The 22,996-nt window shown below is 35.9% G+C and overlaps 2 protein-coding genes across 3 annotated transcripts in view; one reads left to right on the top strand and one right to left on the bottom strand.

Moving 5' to 3' along the window:
* NMBR (neuromedin B receptor) overlaps positions 1–8,778 on the bottom strand; it is an 87,770-nt gene extending 78,992 nt beyond the window's left edge. Inside the window, exon 1 of one of the 2 annotated variants that reach the window (XM_024929158.5) lies at positions 8,492–8,778. In XM_024929158.5, coding sequence (XP_024784926.4) covers positions 8,492–8,778 — 287 coding nt within the window. Of the gene's footprint in view, positions 1–4,079; positions 4,156–8,491 lie in introns of those variants that run through there. The other variant, XM_055114163.2, reaches the window with a different exon arrangement.
* The window catches only part of VTA1 (vesicle trafficking 1), a 73,446-nt gene continuing 59,058 nt past the window's right edge, over positions 8,609–22,996 (top strand). The window contains exon 1 of the mRNA XM_003827712.5: positions 8,609–8,840. Within this exon, the coding sequence (XP_003827760.1) occupies positions 8,729–8,840 (112 nt within the window). The 5' untranslated portion in view covers positions 8,609–8,728. The remainder of the gene's footprint in view (positions 8,841–22,996) is intronic.

Genomic DNA, 22,996 nt, shown 5'->3' on the forward strand with positions numbered 1-22,996 from the left:
CTAGCACGTGAGCTATAAAATCATACTATAGCAGTGGCATGTCAACAGGGTGGGGACTGGTAAAAATTGTCCACTCTACAAACAAAGGATATTTATTGACTTTCTTTATTTAGAATAACTAACAATTGGTGTTAATAAACAGCAACCTTGTTTAATATTTTATCCTTATTTTTAAATTCTCTATAGATAACATACCCCTTGATTGCCTGCATTCAAGGTGGAATGCTCCCGCCAATCTGCTGACAAACATACACATTTTCATTATGGGTCCTATTTTTCCTGCAACTTTGCAAGGCTGGTACTTTTTTATTGAATGTCAGGCATTGTGTGTTTTATCCTGTTGGATGCCAATTATTTTTCTTCTCATAAATATTCTTCAACTTAGTTCTGGAGCACAGTTAAGTTACTTGGAAACAGATGATCCTTTCTGCTTCCTTTTAAGCTTTGTTATATATGACCAGTGTAGTACTTACTGAAAGGCCAGTTTTGCCCCAATACTAAGGAAGAACCTTTCTGTGTGCTCTATCAGATGTCTATTTGGTGGTTTGGAAATACTATGCTTTCACTAGTCTCAAAAATCTTGAATTCTACCCTCCTGCTGGTTGACTTGTGGTGGTGACACAAATTGCCACTGCCACATGAAACAGGTTCTCTCTGTGTCCAAGGAAAGAAAGGAGATGGGGCAAAAGGACCTTCTTCTGGTTTGCCTCTCAGGATTCTTCCCCAGGGAAGATCACTTTTCCAAAAAATCCCACAGAAGACTTCCCCTTAACATTATTGCCCAATCATAGATAAACGCTTGGATTTATTCTTACTCTGATTCATTCTTTAGGGTAGGGCATTGTCAACGTATATCCCTTTATTAAGGGATTTTTCCACTCTGACTTTGGGAACAGCAACTATTCTCAGTCTTGTGTGAATCTTGAGTATTGGTCCTTTTGATCCTTTCAATTAGTTCTTTTCCTGTAAAGATATTTAAAGATGTTGCACTGATCAGGACTCACTTAAATGCCCTTTGCAGATCTCTGGAGCTCTCTCGCTTTTCCAGCTACCTTACTGTAGCATCCATTAAAGCCAACTTCCTCGGCCTCCCTGAGCTCTTGATCTCTTCAACTGACAAGGTGGAAGGATGGCATCTCTAACCACCAAAGAAACTTTGCTTGCCTCTACTTCTTTGAACTAAACACTACATATTGTTATGTTTAAAGATAGAGATAAGACGAGACAGGTGGTTTAGACAATCTTGTAAATTCACTACCGACCTACTATGATTTCATTTTATTAGTAACTATATCAGAATTGTTAGCACACAGCTATATAGTCCTGAATAATAAATGCTATATATCAAAATTCATATTCCAATATAAAAACTAATTTTTCTGACTAAAATGCAAATATAGTAAAAATTAATAAGAGCATCAAAACTAAACAATATCTAACCATTTGAAATGATATTTAAAAGCATTTCATAAAAAGCTCTTTGGTGAAATAAGGTAATTTAAACTGAAGCTTTTCCGACTATTTATGTGAACAAGAAGTGGGATGCTACATATTAAAACCTATGAGATATGAGCAAATTCGTAGTGCACTGAAAATTGACAGCTGAAAATACATCTATTATGAAAAAGGAAACATAAATGTAATTCAAAAAGCAAACATAAGAACTTATTAAACAAAGATAAACAAAAATAATTTAATAAGGATATAGGTAAAAAGTAACATTTTAGAAAACAAAATAAAATAAATAAATCCCAGATCACTCTTGAAAATTACAATAAAATTGATAAACCTCGGCAAATCAAATCAAGTGTAGAAGTATACTATTATAAGATTCTTGTAATATATGTAAAGTATATTATCATTTGAAGTATGCTGTGATAACTTTAAGTTGTATATTATAAAATATAAAACAACCAGTTTAAAAAGCCAACACAATTTTGGCTTAACAAGCAAACAAACAAAATTAACTGGAATCATAAAACATTCAATTAATATAAAAGGTGGCAGGAAAGGAAAAAAGAGAACAAAACAGGTGAAACAAAGAGAAACAATAACAAGGTAGTGGAACCAAACCCAAACATATCAATGGTTAACAATAAATACAAAAGATCCTGGCACTCCAAAAACATAGAGATTGTCTAAATGTATTTTTTAAAAGCCAGACCAAATTATTAACAAGAACCCCACTTTAAACATTTTTAAATATTTAAAGGTTTAATATTTTTAAATCTTGAATATTTTATAGAAAATAAATGGGAAAAGATGTATCATGCAAATCCTAAGCATCAGAGAGCTCAATTGGCTATATTAATATGAGAAAACTCAAGTCAATTTTACAGCAAGGAATGATGACAGAGATTAAAGAGACATTTCATAATGATGAAAGTATAATTTCATCAGGAAGCATAATAGTTGTAATATGTATGCCACCAGTTAATAGAGATTCAGAATGCATGAAGCAAAACCTGATAGATTGAAAAAAGAAATATATCCTATTATAGCTAAAGATTTCAACACTTCTCTCTCAGTAATAAACTGACAAAGTAAATAGAATATCAAAAAGGATATAGAGGATTATAAATTATTAATAAGCAACTTGAACTAATTGATATTTATAGAATACTCCACCCAGCAACAACAGAACAGATGTTCTTTTCAAGTGTGTGTGTAACATTCACCAAAAGAGATCATTTGCTGGCCCATAAGAAAGTCTCAAGGATAGAAATCATACAGACTATAGTCTCTGGTCACAATGGAATTAAACTAGAAATTAATAAAATTAAAATATCAGGGATGCATCTAAATGTTTGAAAAATTAACAACATACTTTTATTAACCCATGGATCAAAGAAAAAATTACCTGGGAAATTAAAAACTACTTTAAACAAAAATGCAAATACAACTTATCAAAGTAAGTGGAAAGCAGTTAAAACAGTGTTTGGCAGAATATTAGAAGTTCTAAATATTATGTTAGAAAAGAAGTTATATTGTGATTTTAACTGCTCACTTTCTGAAGTTGTGTTGCTTTGTTTTTGTTTTTTTTTTTTAAGATGGAGTCTCACTCTGTCTCCAGGGCTGGAGTGCAGTGTTGCGATCACGACTCACTGCAACCTCTGCATCCTGGGTTCAAGCGATTCTCCTGCCTCAGCCTCCCGAATAGCTGGGATTACAGGCACCCGCCACTACACCCAGCTAATTTTTTGTATTTTTAGTAGAGATGGGGTTTCACCATGTTGGCCAGGCTGTCTCGAACTCCTGACCCCGCGATTCACCGGCCTCGGCCTCCCAAAGTGCTGAGATTACAGGCATGAGCCACCACGCCCGGCCTGAAGTTTTTAAAAGATAATTTCAATACAAATTAAATAGAAGGATGCAAATAAAAATACGAGTATAAAACACAGTGATATAAAACCCAAAGACAATAGAGAAAATCAATTAAACCAAAATCTGGTTCTTTGAAAAGATTAATAAAACTTATAAATTTCTGGTTTGATAATATGAGATAATAAGGGAGAAAATGAAAATCATCCATAAGATAAATCAGAAAAGGGACATTGTAGTAAAACCTTGAAGCGATTGTAAGGAAACATCCTGAACAATGTTAGGTCAATAAGTTTTTGATACTTAGATGAAAAAAATTATAAATTCCAAACTACTAAAAATTGACAGACATAAACAAAAAATATGACTATCCATATATCGATTTTTAAAATTTTAAATCCAAAGCCTTCCCATAAAGAAATGCCAGGCCCTGATGAATTCAGTGGTGAATTCCACTAAATGTTTAAGGAAGAAATAATACTCCAAAATCTTTTTTAGGAATTAGAAGAGAATATTTGCCATTTCATGTAAGGAGGCTAGCATAATGTTGATATTAAAAATTCTTAGCAAAAATATATTTACAAATAGGATCCAGCAATATATATAAAAATAATACATCACATTAGGTGGGGTTTACCCCAGGAATGAAAAGTTATATTATAAACACCCATTTATAATGAAACAAACCAAAAACCCTAAACCTCTCACTTTAAATGAGATCTACCTAAGCTTGATAAATAGCATCTAAGGAAACTTACGGAAATTAACAATTTCCCCTGTAGTCTCAAAACAGGCAAGGCTCTCTACTTTTTCCATTTGTGTTTAACGTTGAACTGGAAGTCAATAAGACAAAAACAAAATAAACATATATATATAAATATATATTTATGCAATAAGTACAATAACACAAACAATATATGAATTGCAAAATAATAAATCTTTATTCACAGACATGATCATGTACATAGAAAATTCTAAAGAACGTTCCAAAAAATTAAATTTATAGGCCAAGCACTGTGGTTCATGCCTGTAATCCCAGCACTTTTAGAGGTGAAGCCAGTAGGATCGCTTGAGTCTAGGAGTTTGAGATTAGCCTAGGCAATATAGCAAGACTCCACCTCTACAAAAAATAAGAAAATTAGCCAGGCATGGTGGTGCCTGCCTGCAGTCCCAGCTACTCCAGAGGCTGAGGTAAGAGGATGACTTGAGCCCAGGAGTTTGAGGCTGCAGTAAGCTATGATTGCACCACTGCCCTCTAGCCTGGGGGGCGGAACAAGACTCTAACTTTAAAAATATATATAAATAAACTTATGAGGAATAATTTTTCTATAGAGTAATAAAAAATAAAATTTAAATGTAAAAAAATCATTTACAATGCAATAAAAAATATGAAATGCATAGGGATAAATTTTTCAAAATATGTGCTAGACCTGTACAATGGAAACTACAAAACAGTGATGAAAATAATTAAAGACTTTTTAATTTTAATTTTAATTTTAATTTTATTTTTTATTTTTTGAGATGGAGTCTCGCTCTGTCGCCCAGGCTGGAGTGCAGTGGCACAATCTTGGCTCACTGCCACCTCTGCCTCCCGGGTTCAAGCAATTCTCTTGCCTCAGTATCCCAAGTAGCTGGGATTACAGGCATGTGCCACCACACCCTGCTAATTTTGTACTTTTAGTAGAGCCGGGGTTTCTCCATGTTGGCCAGGCTGATCACAATCTCCTGACCTCAGGTGATCCACTCTCCTCAGCTTCCCAAAGTGCTGGAATTACAGGCATGAACCACTGCACCATTTTAAGTGGAAAAATAAACCATGTCGAGTAAGGCTTGGCAGTCTTACTCATTTGTAACTTTAGTCATTATAAACTGATCTGTAAATTCAATATAATTCCAGTCAAAATCCTAGGAAACTTATATAGAAATTGACAAGCTGTTTCTAAAATTTATATGGAAATACAGGAGACGTAGAATAGCCAACACAATTTTGCAAAAGCAAAGGAAAAAAAAAAACAGACAGAGGACTTACACTACATACTCTGAAGACTTCTTTAAAGGTACAATAATCAAAATCATGTGGACCGGGCATGAAGATAGGCATATGGAATGGGAACAATCAAGAGACTGGAAATATGTTTGCTCGTATATAGTTAGCTTATTGTTTTAAATGTGCCGGAACAATTAAATATCCGTGTTTAAAACATAAAATGCAATGTTTATAGTGTCTACATGTCCCAGCCATGGGCGGATGGGGTGGCAAATGGTCCTGGCCAAGTTTTCAGGGTCTTCCCTATCATTCTTCTGCTGGAAAATTTAAGGAAAAATTATTTCTACTTGGGGGGATGCTAAAATAATAGGATGTTAGTCTCATGATACTGGAAACCAAATTTCTACCACATACAGTATATTAAAAAGATACAGCTATAGATATATATATTATCCTGATTACATTGACTGATGCCCTGTCATTTGCCAACAAGATGGTTCTGACCAAACTGACACAGAATATTTTTATTGTCAGATGATCACACATACATGTGTGTATCTAGGGGATGGTGCAAAACATTTTTTCCCATCAAAACACCTGTCAGCTCTAGTTTCTCTCCATTTTCTTCTTCCTATGGTTGCCCTCACCCCCTATTTTGTTCTACAGCTCTGCCCTCCCCTTACTTGCCAAGGTTCTAGCCCAGTCCTAGAGGGTGATGTCAGATCCTTCAGAAACTGGTCTGAGATGAATGGAGAAGAAGAATTTAGGTCTTTCTAGTAAAATATCATAGTAAAACAAGAAAAAGCAACCTCACAGTCATTAATATTTGTTTCATAGCATAATTTCAATGTGTGTTACACTATCACTGTCTCTGTACTGTTCTCCATCAAATCAATTATCATCTCATGAAAGGGTTAGCATATTTAGAAAGAAGAGAGCATGAGGCTCTTGTCTGTAATCTCAGCACTTTGGGAGGCCGAGGCAGGAGTATCACTTGAGACTAAGAGTTCGAGACCTGCCTAGGCAACAAAATAATAATAATTAGCCATAGTGTTATGTGCCTGTGGTCCCAGTTACTCAGGAGGCTGAGGCAAGAAGATCCTTGAGCCCAGGAGTCCAAGACTGCAGCGAGCTCTGATAGTGTGCTGCACTCCAGCTTAGGTGACAGAGTGAGAACCTATCTAAAAAAAAAAAGAAAGAAAGAAAAAAGGAAGGAGAAAAGAAAAGAAAAGAGCATGTGTTGGCAGATCAGAGAGTAAAATCCAATTCCAACCATTTCACTTTCTTATTTTTCCCTCAGTCCTGCTCATGAGGGTATGCAAATAAGAGTACGCATGAATGTATGCAAATGAGAAAGAGTGGCAAAATTCACTTCTGAAGGGGGAGATCAGGAGAATAACAGGAAGGTGCAGCCTTCTACCAGGAAGAGGAACATTTGTTTCTCAGACATAAGATGATGGAATAGAGAAAAGATAAAACATAAGATCTAGAAAGACATCATAGTCAAGTAGTAATGGCTAGGTGCACAGGCTCTGAAACCAAAATACCTAGATTTTAATGTGGAATACTCATCCTTCCTGGCTGTGACCTAGTGCAAGTTATCTAGATTCTATGTGTCTTATTTTTCTCATCTGTAAAATAATAATGATATGTTCCTCATAGGGTTGTGGTGCAAATTAAATAAATTAATATAAAGACCCTAGAAACATGCATGATACATAGTTGATGCTCAGCAAATGCTGCTAGCTAGTTATTATTAAGTTGTGGTAGAGGCAAGGCAAAATAATTCATATCTGGTGGTGGCCTTAATCTCAGTAGCAGGAAATGCTGTTGTAGACCAAGGAAATTGGGGCTGAGTGCCTAGCTTGAATAGAGCGAGAGAAGTTTGAAACACCATCTGTGGACTACAGCACTGGTCCTTAACCCTAGACGTAACATTAAAATTACATGAGGACCTTTTAAAGATACTGACATTTAGGATCCCACCTAGAACAATTAAGTGAGAATGCCTGGAGTGGGCTTTAAAGTTGATCTTTAAGGGCAGCTGCAGTTGAGAATCAAGAAGTAATAGGAAACAAATAAATGAAAAGTTGTGAGTATAGAAAGAAAACAGTTATGGTTATCCAACTCTGCTTTTCTTCATTGATTTCTCTACCAATCTAGCAACTTTTGACTGGAAAGTCCAAATAGTGGGAGTAAGAGAAAGAGAAAGAAACCACACATTCTCCAGTGGTAGGAAATATGCCGCTGAGATTGGGGAAGAAGACAGAACTGAGTTTCAGGCTGAGTAAAAAAGCCCGACCCAGAATAAGATGATGGACTTTGCAAATAGGTCTAGACAACGTATGTGGAGTGGGATAATATGAGGACATGGAGCGGTTTCTTCTGGGGGTGAGAGAGTGATCAGAAAATAGTAGGCAGAGGGGAATTTCCGAGCTGGAGATTTTGGCTCTTGGGATAGTGTGATTTCAGTGAAAACTAGTTTTAAGACGAATTGTCAAAACTGAGGACTGAGATAAAATAAAGAAGGTTATTGGAGGAAGTAAATAAAGTGTACAGTCCTGAAAGATGTAAGTATGGGATGGAGAGGAGAGGAAGAGAATTGAAGTCATTGAGGGTAGAAGGAAAAGTGATGCCTACTGTACAATGGTTAAGAGTTACCAGCGTTGAAAACGTCCCAAACACCCTATCTTACATTAAGACAAGATAATAAATATGAAAATACTTTACAAATTGTTAATCACTCTCCAGAAAAAAAAAGGTGATCTACAGATTATTCATTCACTAAAATACGTACTAGCCAGCTGAGAACAAAAGTTCAATCTTCTTTAAGCTTCATATGTTTAGCTTAATTTGGCGCGAAATCTGATTATTTTATCCAGTATGTCAACATAGAAAAATTTAATTTACAATTTAAACACATTATTTCTCTCTCATGCAAGTATTGAAATTAAAGTTTCTAAAATCAAAAAGGCTTCTAAAGGACACTGCTATATGGAATATTAATGTGGCATATTAACTGGAAGTGGTAATTCCTGAATGACGCCAAAGGCAATTCTCGCCTTTATACTTTCTCCCAGTCAACATACATTATTTTCTTGTTTTTCCTTTTCTATCCTTCCTTTTGCCACAAACAACAAACCAAACAAAAAAGCAAAACAAAACAAAAACCCTTCCTCCTACCAGCAGAGAGCGCTAGCGCCATGCGCGGCATAAGCGCCAAAATGCTCGGGTCTTCTGTGGGTTCTAACCGCCGAGAGCCAAGCACCCTGAGGTTGTCCCAGCTGGGGATCCGTAGTTGACTTGACGTCGCTGAGCAACGGAAGAGTGGGCAGCATTTGCTCTGAACGCTCGTGCGCGCTACCGCCCAGACGGAAGCGGAAGTGCCGGTGGCGCGCGAGTAGGAAGTGGTGAGTAGAGATGGCCGCGCTTGCACCGCTGCCCCCGCTCCCCGCACAGTTCAAGAGCATACAGCATCATCTGAGGACGGCTCAGGAGCATGACAAGCGAGACCCTGTGGTGGCTTATTACTGTGAGTCTTTCCGAGTGGCCGCGCCCCTTCTTTCCCAGTTGCATTTTAGGGCCCACACACCTCCCTGAGGTTCTTGGGGCATGCCCCGCCCCCCTCGCTTTAAACCTGAGCTTTGACCTCGAGCCTACCCAGGGAACTCCCTGGGTTCCCACCCTCTGGCAGTAGGAATCCCAAAACACCATGGTGTCCACTGCTTCTCCTATCTTGTGCTTAAATGCTCCAGTACTGACTACACAGGCTCTTGAACTGTGGAATATAATCTTCCAAGGTTTTCTCTGTGTGTGTACATCCAAGAGCCTCTTGTCTCAAATAGGAATCCTGAAAATAAATTGAGTTAGGTTTAAAACGAAGGTGAGTGTCCGAAAGAAGGAGTGATGTGGATAAAAGGACGATAGACTAGTTGAAAACATAGTAATAAGTGAATATTATTTATGACAGCATGCAAGCCCAATCAGAAACTCATTTGGTTAAATGGGGAGTATCTGCTACTAAATAAGCAGTTGAATTTGACCTTTCCCCACCCAGCTGCTCTCTCCTACCATGCAGAATTTTTAGTTTTGACTTCTTTGAATAATACCCGCTGTTGAGACCTTTGAAAGCAGTATTTTCACTTTGAGTGTTATACGTTGAATTTACAGTTTGATTTAAAAAAATATAGGTTAACTCTGCTTAAACTTGTAGTGAGTAAAGGGAGTACCAGTAATTCTGTGTTAACTTTATTTTGTATTCTGTACTCTTAACTTTACTGCAAATAAAACAAGTAACTGGACAATTATAATTCTGAAAAGGATATTTAGAGTTGAGAAGTTGGATATAATGCGTCCATTGTTGTGTATATTGTAAGGTTAGCTAAAATCTGGTCACTGTTATCTCTGCCATACTCCAAATGTACCCTGTTTCTCAAATGTGCAAGGCCTTTTCAGACCTACCATGTTCCACTCTCTTGGAATGTGCACCTTTTTCTTGCACTTGGCAAACTCATGATTCAAGATCTAACCCAAATGTCACCTCTTCTGTGGGCAGCAAATTGATTATTCTCTGTGCATTACTTCATTTTGTTCAAATTTTACAGCATCATTTTTATTATACTTGTTCTTCAGTTTCCTCAAGCAGGGTCCATATTCATTCAGTATGTGTTCATTGAGCTACCTTTGTATCAAGCATTAGTAGGCGCTGTGACTACATTTGCTGCATTTTTTGGAGCTTACATACAATGGAGGTAGAGAGTTTCAACAATATAGAGTCTATCATACATAGAGTATTAAAAGCTTATGAAAAAGAGCAAGGAAAAGGAATAAGAGTATCAGGAGTAGTGGTGGCAGGGAGTGCAGATGGGATTTCAGTTTCATAGTGGTCAGGAACACTTCACTGAATTGACATTTGGGGAAATAAAAGAGTGAAAGGCATGCCTTGCACCATCTGGGAAAGAGTATTCTCCATAGAGGTTATAAAAGTCCCGAAGTAGAGGCTTGCTGGAAGGAGGAGTAAGTAGACTATTGTGACTGGAGTGGATGGGGCTTGGGAGTGATGGGATAAGGTCAAAGAATCTCTCATCCCTAAAGGAAATTCCTGTTCCTGATCCCTGTATCATGTATCTTTGTGACAAACCAGGGACACCTTATTCACTGTCGTCCTTTCCCTCTAGATTTTTCTAAACCTAATCCAGTTTCCTTTATTTAAAAATATAACAGAAACTCTCACCATATCATTCCCTAAAGTTGCAGCTCTGCTTTTCCAGCCTTATAGGTAAGTTTGAAATAGTTGTCCCTAAGTTAGCTTTACGCCTTTATCTTGTAGAGCCTTTCAGCCCATGCAGTCTGGTTTTCATGCCCAGTATTTCACTGAAACTGCTCTCATCAGGCTTATGAAGAAATATTTTTATTGCTCAGGTGACACTTAACAATTTTAGTTATGAAACATGTACATATAAAAGCATATGTAATGTGCAGACAGTTTAAGGAATAATAAAATGAACACTAATATGCGTATCACATTTGATGTTATTAAACTTTTTAATTTTTGACAATCTGGTGGGTGTGAAATGGTGGTGTCTCATTGGAGCGAAATCTGCAATTCTCTGAGTCTTAATGAGGTTTAGCATCTTTTCATATGTTAATTAACCATTTGTGATTCGGTTTTGAAATACTTGTTTATTGCTTTTGCCCATTTATCTGTCACAGTCTTGTCTTAATAATGTTAGATGTTAATCCTTTGTTATATGTGTTGTAAATATCTTCTCCCATTTCAGTTTGATTTTTCACTCTGAAGACCTTTGATGTTCAGAAGTTCTTAATTTAAAAATGTTATCAATCATTGTATGAATCTCTTAGGACTTAACCTTCTGATTTTATAGGCTTTCATTTCTTTTTGTGTATTTGTTTGGGACTTTGGCTTTCTAAATCTGTAGATGGGTGTTTTTAATCAATTTTGGAAAATTTTCTCTACTATTATTTGTTCAAATATTGCTTATATTTCTATTCTCTCATAAAAGTTTGATTAGACATGTTTTGCACTTCTCCCATTTAACTTCCTTGTCTCTTGATTCTGTCATTTTTTTTTATCTTTGTCTTCCTGTGCTGCATTCTGTGTAATTTCTTGAGGTCTATCTTCACCTCCCTATATTTTATTGTTTAACCCTTTTATTGAATTTCTACTTTAATTTTTTATTTTAGTGTTCTCTTTTGGTTTTCATATTGGCCTGGCCATTTCTGATAGTTTCTTGTTACTGATATTTTTAACCATTCTATTTCTGTGAACACTTTAAATATATGGATTTATGTTTGCTGTTTGATAACATCTGTAGCTGCTATATTTGTGGGCCTGATTCTGCTTTTCAACAGAACACTGCTCTTAGTGACTTCTTTCCTTACAATTGTGGGCTAGTAGTGCTAGACCAGCGCTCTTCAAACTGGAGTAGGCAAATAATTCCAAAGGAATCAATTTTCCAATTCTTGACTTCCATGTTTTCCTTCCAAAAACTGATCTTAACAAAGCTCCTGTGGTCAGGGTAGCAAAGTAGTATATAATATGCTGCTTATCTTTTCCTACATGCTGTTCACAGTTGTCCTTCTCCCACTTTAATGAAGAACGGCATACTATCACGCATCCTGAGTGCTTTTATGTTGTATTGCCTTGAAAGAGAAGGTGGAAAATCCTCCAGGGTGTCCAGACAAAAGAGACAATTCAAATTACCCATGTTAGTGAAGCCTCCATTAATTAAGGCATTGGATAGACCTTCCTATCTTTCCTGGTCTTACATTGAAGAAAACCAGCCAGAGCAAAGAATAAACCTTCATTCGGGAGTTCAAGACCAGCCTGACCAACATGAAGAAACCCTGTCTGTACTAAAAATACAAAATTAGCTGGGTGTGGTGGCGCATGCCTATAATCCTAGCTACTTGGGAGGCTGAGGCAGGAGAATCACTTGAACCTGGGAGGCAGAAGTCGCAGTAAGCTGAGATCGTGCCATTGCACTCCAGCCTGGGCAGCAAGAGCAAAACTCCATCTCCAAAAAAAAAAAAAAAGCTAAGCATGAAAGGTTCCAAAAGAGCATTCTAATTTGAGGGGAAGGGGGTAGAACTTTGTATAAGGGGGATGCAGGGAGTCACCTGGAGTTGTTTATGGGGGATGCAGGGAGTCACCTGGAGTTTGTCTCTTTTCAGGAACAGTTGGTCAGTGGATCTCAGAAGAGGGAGGAGTTATTCTGCGATATTAGCAGCCATTGTTAGGTCATCTTGGATTTTATCAAGAGGGTGAGGAGGAACAGTTTGGGGCCAAGGTCATGAGCAAGAAGATGTGAGGAAGATTAGCTGTAGGGACAGGGACATGGAGGGACCACAGTGGGAAATCTCAGTCTTTCAGAGTCTCTTACATTTATACATATATCTGTTAAGGGTAATGCCTTATGTTAAAACCGGTCCTGTGTTGCAGTATTCTGAATTCTCAAAATGATAAAAATTTTCATGAGATGACCTTACTGCCTCATTCTGTATTCATTATTAAAGAATACCATTCTTGGGTTGAGAGCAAAACCAAGAACAAAGGAGAAATACTGAAGATGAGAGTACCTTGTTTCATCCAAACAAGCTCCTGCAAGGCTCTGCAGCTTATTGCTATTTTATAATTAGAATTTAGAAATAAAATGGGGACATGAGTTGACATTCCAACTGGAATATTGTATTTCTCTGAAAAAGTAACTCTTACTTGGCTGATTAGTTTGGTGTTAGCAACTGGCATTGCCATTAAACAGTGTGGTAGACATTCTCTTTAAACTAAATGAGCTAAAATCTTCGGCTCTGAGGTTTTTTGTTTTGTTTTGTTCTTCTGGAAGTACATTTAAAACAGCTTGTCCGAGCACGGTGGCTCATGCCTGTAATCCCAGCACTTTGGGAGGCCGAGGCAGGCAGATCACCCAAGGTCAGGAGTTCAAGATCAGCCTGGCCAATATGGTGAAACCCCATCTCTACTAAAAATACAGAAATTAGCTGGGTGTGGTGGCAGGTGCCTGTAATCCCAGCTACTGGGGAGGCTGAGGCAGGAGAATTGCTTGAACCTGGAGGTGGAGGTTGCAGTGAGCTGAGATCGTGCAATTGCACTCCAACCTGGGGAACAGGAGCAAGACTTCGTCTCAAAAAATAATAAGAAAAAGAAGAAGTAAAGCAGCTGATGAGATTGAACCTTATTTGTTATTACTATTTTTTTTTTTTCGCTGAGGGATGTTGGAACAAGTATTTCAAGTTTTCCCAATCCTTTCTGCATCCTACAATAAATAAGAAGGCTCTGATTGAAAGAAGATGATGAATCTTTGTAATATCTTTTTGCATACATCACAGGAATTGAGAAAATGAGTAATGATGGGGTAATAAATCCTTTTTAATTTTTAAACAAATTTTAAAGTGGGCCTAATTTAATTGTCAGCTTAGAATTTATTTAAAATATTTGATGATAGGTGGTTATATGGTTTTTAGCCTGTAACTCAGAAATAACTTAAAGAATTTGGTGATTTTGCTGTGTAACATGGGAAAAACTGGGATTTGGGGGGATTGTTTTTTGTGAATTTAATTTATAAAAATAAAAAATAACAACAGAACCCCAATAGTCTACTCTTCCTCATTATGGCAATAAATAATACATAAATATTTGATTTAATTCATAACAATGTAAAATTTCTGTTAAAAAAGTACTGTTTGTATTTTAAAAAGTGATAAATATCCAGTTGCTATGATAGTTTAGTTTCAAAGATACAACTTTTAGATGTCAATATTTGATGTAGTATAGAAATCACATTTTTTATACCTGTTTAACCTTCTCATGAAAAGGTGTAGACATCAACATAAAAACATGTGAAGGGATACATTTCTATAATCTTAGAGCATATAATAATTTTATAAATTCCTAGAGCAAGGAAACTTTTTTTTGTGAGAAAAAAATTCAAGAGTATTTTGCTAAACTACTTGCTGATTCATAAAAGCTCCATGGGCTATGTGCTACCCTCTGCCAGGGATCCTTCTGCATTCCTATTAATTTGACTAACTTACTGACTCAGTGCAGATTTTACTTCTTACAGATTATTTTTCATGACCTCTTAAAGATGATCTAGAAATTGTTCTTGTGTGCCCCGCATCACATGTGTTATAATATAAACATCTGTTTATCTTTCAATCTTGATTCTCCTGGAGGACAGGGATTATCTTTTTCTTTTTTTACCACCTGACACATAAATGGAATTTACAAATTCTTAATGAATGCCTCCTCTCTAAATATTACTAATAGTCCACTAAAATGTAAACTCTATGAGAACAAGAAGTATGTCGTGTGATGATCATTGAATGTCCACCTCCTAATATAGTATCTAAGACATGTTAGATAACCTGTAAAACTTATCTGTTGATTGAGTAAACAAACTATACAGTAATTCATAGCTTTTTTTTTAATGTTCTACCACAAATCAATGACAAAATAGAATGGAAACAATCCTAATACTCTAACTCATTACCTTACTATGTTTATAATGAATTTTAGATTGAGTCATAGGTCATATTATCATATGATTTACACCTTGTGCCCTATCCTTTCTAGTATTTATATCATTTCCAAAAATGATTCACTTCTGGCCTTAATGGGAATTTTCTAGTGTTTTATCACTTTTTAAAATTACCTTAATATTCCTACATTTCGAAGTTGGTTGGTCTTTTGTTTTCTTTTTAAATCAGGAATGAATGTTGAAATAATGTATATCAAATTACTTTTGGCCGTCTATGGAAATGCTAATAGGCTTATTGTTTATGTGTTTGAACTTTTTAATGTAAGTAGCAGCAAAATAGTAAATTCTCTCATATTTGAAACATCCCTCCATTTCTGGAAAGAATCCTATTAGTTTTTGCATTTTCTTTTAATTAAACTTTTTCTTTTGAAATAGTTGTAGGTCCATGTGCAGCACATGTAGTTGTAAGAAATATTACAGAGAGATTCTGTGTACCCTTTACCCAATGTCCCCCAATGATAATATCTTGCAAAACTATAATAATGTACCATAACCAGAATATTGGCATTGGTACAATTCACTGGTTTATTCAGGCTTTGTCAGTTTTACATGTATTTGTGTGTGTGTGTGTGTATATTTAGTTCTAAACAGCTTTGTCAGGTGTACATTCCTGTACCCATTACCATAGTCAAGATAGAGAATAATTAAGAATTCCCCTTGTTGCCCTTTTATTAATATAACCTGCCTTCTCCTTTTCGCTACCTCACCCCCATCCCCTGGTAGCCAGTAACTTGTTGTCCATTTCTAAAGTTTTATCATTTAAAATGTTCTATTAAATGAAATCATATATAAGCTTTTGGGATTGGCTTTTTTCATTTGGCATAATCTCTGGAGATTTATCCAAGTTTATTCCTTTTTTAATGCTCAGTAGAATTTCACCCTATGTGTATACTACAGTGTAACAGTTTAATCATTGAAGACATTTAAGTGTTTTAAATTTGTGACAAGTATGAATAAAGTGAATATAATCACGTATAGTTTTTGTGTGACCCTAGTTTCCATTTCCCTGGGATAAATGCCCACAAATTCAGTTGCTAGATCATATGGTAATTGCATGTTTAGTTTTATAAGAAGCTGTCAAACTGTTTTGCAGAGCATCTGTACCATTTTACACTCTTATTGGCAACACATGAATAAGTGATAGAGTTTCTGTTCATTCTCACCAGCATTTTGTGTCACTATTTTTAATTAGTCATTCTTAATAGGTACAGTGATATCTCATTATGGTTTTAGTTTTTATTTCCCTGATAGCTAATACAGTTGAAAACCTTTTCATGTGCTTATTTACCATATGGGTATCATCTTCAGTAAAATGTCTTCATGTTTTTGCTCATTATTTTTGAGTTTGAGAGTTCTTAATATATTATAGTTACATTATCATTTTGAGATTTTTAGTAACAACGTTACTCTGGTTTCTTAGATATTGTTGAGAAAATTACTCCTTTTCCTCAAATGTGAGTTGGATTAAAAACGCAAGCAGATTTACCGCTTTCTTTAGATTTAAAAAAATCATTGATACAGCAGAACTTTGTGCTTTTTTATATTTCTCAATTTCTTCTATTAGAAAAATATTTTCCTCTTGAGCCATTCTTGATATAGTAGTTTTCTAGAATATCTTTCATTTCTACTGTATTTTGAAATTTATTAGCTAGAGTTAAGCATTCATCCTAGTTAGTAATAAATGTAAATTAAAGTGAAATAACAATTTTTGACTGTAAAAATATGACTCAGTACAAATGAGTACGCGTTCAGATCCTTGCTGACATGGCTGTGTGATTGGTACAAAGTTTGGAAAGCATTTTGGCAAAATGTAGAGTATCTAATTCAGTAATTCCAGTTTGGGGAAACGTGTTCAGGAAATAACTATACATTTAGTAAGACCTTTATGCAGAATTTCCTGAATGATTATTTATACATTTATGATAAGCTCAAAATAACCTAAAATATATATCATTGTGGAAATGGTTAAGTAAATTATGTTATATCCACTGCATAGAAAGTAATGTAATTGTTTAAACATTACAAAGCATCTTTTATAACATGAGGGAAGGTTTATATGAAAGTGTGGAATACGGAATTATTATACATGCAGTTCCATATGTCTATCTGAAGAAATCTTTGTCTTCAGCGACCCCTCATGATTTGAGTTCTGAATCACCTTTTGTAGTTTTAATCAAATTAATTTCATTTTGTTACTAGAACATTAGGCACTTGGTTGTCTCCAAGCCTTTTAACATTCTACTTTATCTGCCTTGACACCTCTTCTCTTCCCCACCACACTCACTAGATTTTTATCCTTCGGGTACTAGCTTGAAAGTCACTTTCTCTGGGAGGCCTTTTCTTAAGTATCCTAGTTTTAAGGTGTTTCTTTTTGTTCTTTATGCCTTGGTGTAGCTTTACCGTAATTGCTTTTTCATTTGCTTGTCTTTCTTCTAGACTGTAAACTGAGGAAGGCTTACACTGTGCTACCAGTTTTTATTCATTTACTCTGCCTGGTAGTGCTAGGCCACTAGAGATATTTACATAATAAAGAACAGGTGCTCAAAAAGTGTTAGCCAAATTGACCTGAATTTTAAGGCAGTTGTGGTCCCTAGAGGGAAGTATGGCCATACAGTTGTCACCTAATAAGGCAGACAACTAGCATTCCTGTAGCTGATTGGCATTTTAACAGTGCTTTCTTTCAGGATGTCTGCCTCACAGTCTTTCTGGTCCTTCTGTTACTAAGTGATAGAACCAAGACCCGAATAAACAAAGTCAGATTAAAAAAAAACGGTTGAATGAAAAATTGTTGGTAGTAGCTAGTAATTAGAGAACCAGTTATTGAGTGAGCCACAGAGTAACTGAGGGGAAAGGGACTAGTACAATCCATGGCAAAAGAAAAAGGCAAAAAAGCCAGTGAAAAAATCTCGGAGATTCCCCTAAGTGGAGAGTGGAAAATGAAGGAGATGCTTTCTGTTAATAGTATGTCTCTGAGCTCCATCTCTTTATTTTTCTTTAATGAAGCCGGAAAATATTTGAATCTTTACTAAAAGTGGGCACTGTTAGATAAATATTTTGATTCTGCCAGGTTTGGTGCTGTAGATAAAGCTAAACTCAGAACTTTCCCCTTCCTTTTTCAGTTTGCCGTGAGTAACTAAATGTATAAAATTTCAAGTTTCAATTTTTAAAGCTTCCTCTAGGGGGTGACATTGTAAAGTTAATAAACTTCCAGATAAAGTATACACACAGTCTCAAGAGTCTTCATTTGTTGATATCATCATCAGAAAATTAAATACGGTATAGTTGTTCAGGAAGCTGTAAGTATATATAAAGTTATTTCAGTTCTGAGATGTTACAGGACATACCAGTAGAAAATGTTAATTTAGTGTAAATGCTAAATAACAATGGATTTCTTTATCGATAGATGGTAAACTACATGGATATTATTAGCATTAACAATCACTTGCTTATGCCTGTACTCCTAGCACTTTGGGAGGCCCAGGTGGGCAGATCACGAGGTCAGAAGTTCAAGACCAGCCTGGCCAATATGGTGAAACCCTGTCTACTAAAAATACAAAAATTAGCCGGGCGTGGTAGCGTTTACCTGTAGTCCCAGCTACTCAGGAGGCTGAGGCAGAAGAATCGCTTGAACCCAGGAGGCAGAGGTGGCAGTGAGCCGAGATTGCGCCACTGCACTCCAGCCTGGTGACAGAGCGAGACTCCGTCTCAAAAAAATGATAATAATAATAACTTGCCTCTTACTATTTTTTGTTGGGTTAATCACATAGAAATTGGATTTTAAATTCATTCAGACAAGTTTAACTAAACCAATAAAGAGAAGCAGTTCCTTTCAGTCTTTGCTGGTTCCTGAATGATAAACTAGAGTCTATAGTCTTATTGCTTGATTACTTACTTTTTTTTATTAATAAGCTTTCTCAGGGTACTTTACTGTAGCAGTGACAATAAACACACAGAATGTTGGACTACTGATTTATCCGTTAGCCTTCCATTCCTCTTAAGTTTGTTTTTGTGAACATATATGCAAACATGAGTTTTATTTTGTAAAAATTATTTCTTTCCTTTTTGAGTAATGTCAACTCATTTTACATCTCTTTAGAAAAAACCGTAAAGTTGAAGGGGCTGTGGAGTCAGATAACACATTCTTAACTTTCATTTCTTTTTTGGCATTCATACAGGTTTAAGCATCTTTGATAAGGTTTGTCTTCTATGACAATTATATTTGGTTGTTCAAAGTGGAAGCTTATATACTCTTGAACAGTCGAGGTATATATATAGTAGATTTCAATAACCATGCTTGATATAAGTTCCTACTTTCACTGAAATTCTTCATTGGGCTGTTACATTTACATTTTTTATGTTTTTTTATATTTATTTTTCTGTGGCTTGTCAGATTTTTATGTTTTTACTATTTGGGGTTTTTTTTTTTAACCTCAATTTATTATTGTTTCTACTTGGTGACCCTTAACAAGTCTTGGAGGAGCAATTCTTTGTTGTCAGGGCTGCCCAGTACCTTTCAGGATATTACTGTTTTAAATGGTGGTAGTACCCCCAGACATTGCATTTTAAAATAGAAGTTAAAAAAAAAAAAAAAAGCCTCCACACTTTTGTAGCTCCCCCGAGAGGCAGTATAATGGAAAATCTAAATACCTATCAGTATGGAAAGTTTATATTATGTAACTGTCAAAGATATATGGAGTTACATTTATTACAAAAGCTGCCATAGCCCACAGCATAATGTAAAAATGAAGGGTGCAAACAAATTACATGTTGCAATGTATATAACATTTGTGGTTATATATAATTTTATATGTGTATATGAAGAGAGACATCTTGCTGGATGCAGGGTAAGACTCTGGAGCCACACTGCCTGAGTCAAATCCTAGCCTATCGTTTATGGCCTGCATGACCTTATGAGTTTCAGGTTTTTTATTAATATACTCAGGATAATAATAAGATCAACTTCACAAAATTTTTTGGTGGATTAATCAATTTTTCTATTTTTATGTGACTAAATGAATACATGATCCATGGCGATTACTCGTTTGATATTAGTTATTATCAAGTTATTATTATTCCAGTTCAGTGGGATCTTATCAATAGTATATTGCTGGATCTTATGTTTTTATCCATTATAACAACCTCTACCTTTTAATTGCAATGTTTAAAACATTTATAATTAATGTAATGAGTATGTTTGGGTTTAAGTCTTGCTATTGGTTTTCTATGTCTCATTTGTTGTTTGTTTCTTCTTTCTCCTTTTTCTGCCTTTTTGATAATCGAAGTTCTTTTAGAATTCTGTCATACCTCCACTGTGAAGTTACTAGATATTCCTCTTTTATTTTTTTAGTGGTTGCTCTAGAATGCTTACCATAGCTTATCATAGTCTACTGTCTCATAATATACCACCTAATATTTAAGGAAAGATCTTTACTGTCTTTTCCCCTCTCATGTCCTTTGCCTATAGTTGTCATACATTGTATTTATACGTATACCATAAACCTTATATATTTTTTAACTATTCTCTTTTAAAGAAATTTATAAAATGTAAAAATAAAAATTTTTATATTTTGCGACATAAATATCATTTTCAGTACTCATGAAGATCCAAGTTTTAAATCTGGTATTGGTTGGGCATGGTGGCTCATGCCTGTAATCTCAGCACCTTGGGAGGCCGAGATGGGTAGATCACATGAGCTCAGGAGTTGGAGACCAGCCTAGGCAACATGGTGAAACCCTGTCTCTACCAAAAATACAATAAGAAATTACCCAGTCATGGTGTCCCGCACCTGTAGTCTCAGCTACTTGGGAGGCTGAGGTGGAAGAACCATCTGCGCCCAGGAAGTGGAGGTTGCAGTGAGCTGAGATTGTGCCACTGCACTCCAACCTGGGCAACAGAACGAGACCCCATCTCAAAAATTATATAAACTACTTTGGGTAGTTTATATTGCAATGTTCCAGAGTTTACTAATCTTTTCTTTTTTGGTGTCTATACTGTTAATCCTATCCACTGAATTTTTCATTTCAGGTATTATTATTATTATTATTATTATTATTATTATTATTTTGAGACAAAGTCTTGCTCTGTTGCCAGGCTGGAATGCAGTGATGCAATCTCAGCTCACTGCAACTTCTGCCTCCTGGGTTCAAGCAATTTTCCTGCCGCAGCCTCCCTAGTAGCTGGGACTACAGGCGCCTGCCACCACACCCAGCTAATGTTTTGTATTTTTAGTAGAGACAGGGTTTCACTGTGTTGGCCAGGATGGTCTCGATCTCCTGATCTCATGATCCACCCACCTCGGCCTCCCAAAGTGCTGGGATTACAGGCGTGAGCCACCGTGCCCGGCCGATATATATTTTACCTCTAGAAGTTTCATTTGGATTCCTTTGTGTATATTCCATTTCTCCTTTCTATTCATGGTTTTCTTTAAATGCTTTCTATAGTTCTCTAGTATGTTAATGTCACTATCTTCTGTTTTTATTATTTTGTCATTGTTTGATCTCATACTGTTGGCTTATATTTTTTCTTCTTATGGATCACATTTTCCTATCTGTTGGCCTCTTTAGTAATTTTTGACTGGCAGTAGGACATTGTGAATTTTACATTCTTGAATGTCTGGAGTTTGTCGTCTTTCTTTGAAGGGATTCAATCTGGCCAACAAGTAATTTGGAGTTCAGTTTGATTGTTTTGTGTATTGTTTTTTTGTTTGTTTTTAGCTTTTCAGGGTAGGTCTAAAGTAGCCTTTGCTTTAGGGAGAGTTTAACACCGCTACAAAAGTATGCCCATCTTGGATTCTCTACTGAATACCCAGAGTAACATATAGAACTCTTCGCTCTCTCTGGTTGGAGCTTGAATGCATTCTAACCCTGTGTGTGCATTGGGAACATTCAACTTATTGAACAGGTTTTGTTCATTCTTTGGCCTTGAGGAGCTTCCCCCTGCACACCATATGTTAGTATTCAGCTGAGTCTCCAGGTTACCCTTATTCAGATTTCTGGGTTTTTTCCTGCATAGCTCCCTTTTCTTTAGACCTCTGCCCCTTAATGTACGACTGCCTCAGTCTCCCTGAATTCACTCCAGTGTATTTTTTCAACTCAAGAGGACTGTTTTCTGCTTGGGACTCCTCTTCCTGGGCCTTAGTTTGGCGTGTGCCTCCGGGCAGAATGCTGGGCTGATCATTGGTGCCACCTCATTTGTTTCCTTTCTCCAGGTATCATGGTCTTCCTCTATCTCTGTTGTCTGAAAACTTGTTACATATATTTTGTTCAGATTTTTTCTGTTTACAGTGGGATGATAACCGTAGTTACTTCATCAAGGCCAGAAGTAGAATCTGTGTTCTCATTTTAATAATCAAATCATCACTTAGTGTTTGCCATGTGTCAGCACAATAATATCAGAATCCCACTGATTATCTTTTTATTCTTTGGACAATGAAAAAGCCAGATATTCTTACCCTATACTTTGATTTTCATTACATCATTTAATAGGAAGTCAGGAGTGGCTTTTTCTTAAAATTGTTGTTACGACAGGAGTTCCAAAAGTATTTATTTAATGAAGGGATGAGTGAAGTAAGTATTCTTTATTAGCAGGCATTCATTCATGCTTCCTTCCTTCCCCCCCCTTTTTTGGGTCAAATAGTGTGCCTAAATTATTTAATTTGGAAAGTAGTTAGATATATTTTGTACAAAAACTGTGTAATAATCTTTGACACAGAAATCCCTTCACAAAGGATAATACTAACCATATAGAAAAGATCTGCAATATATTTAGGAATACAATAACATTCAGTTCTATTTTTTGGAATAAAATTTGCTTTTGTGTATCAATATGTATTCTATTGAGTGCCACATTTTTTAACCTATCAAAGCCTCACTCCCCACAGTTGCTTTTGTATCTTTTTGCGTGTGTTTTTATCATGCGTATTTCATAGTTTTATGTTCTTATGGATAAGCAAGGATGTGTTAGAATGTTAATGTTCAAATTCTAAGGAACTTTGGATTACGTATACCTTCAGAATTAGTAAATGTTTGTTTTCTAAATGTCTCACATTAAATTAAAGTCAAGTTGGAAAGTATTTAATCCTTTTGCAAATATGCCTCATTACTCATCATCAAA

The sequence above is a fragment of the Pan paniscus genome, chromosome 5 (assembly GCF_029289425.2).
Source record: "Pan paniscus chromosome 5, NHGRI_mPanPan1-v2.0_pri, whole genome shotgun sequence".
Lineage (NCBI taxonomy): Eukaryota > Metazoa > Chordata > Mammalia > Primates > Hominidae > Pan > Pan paniscus.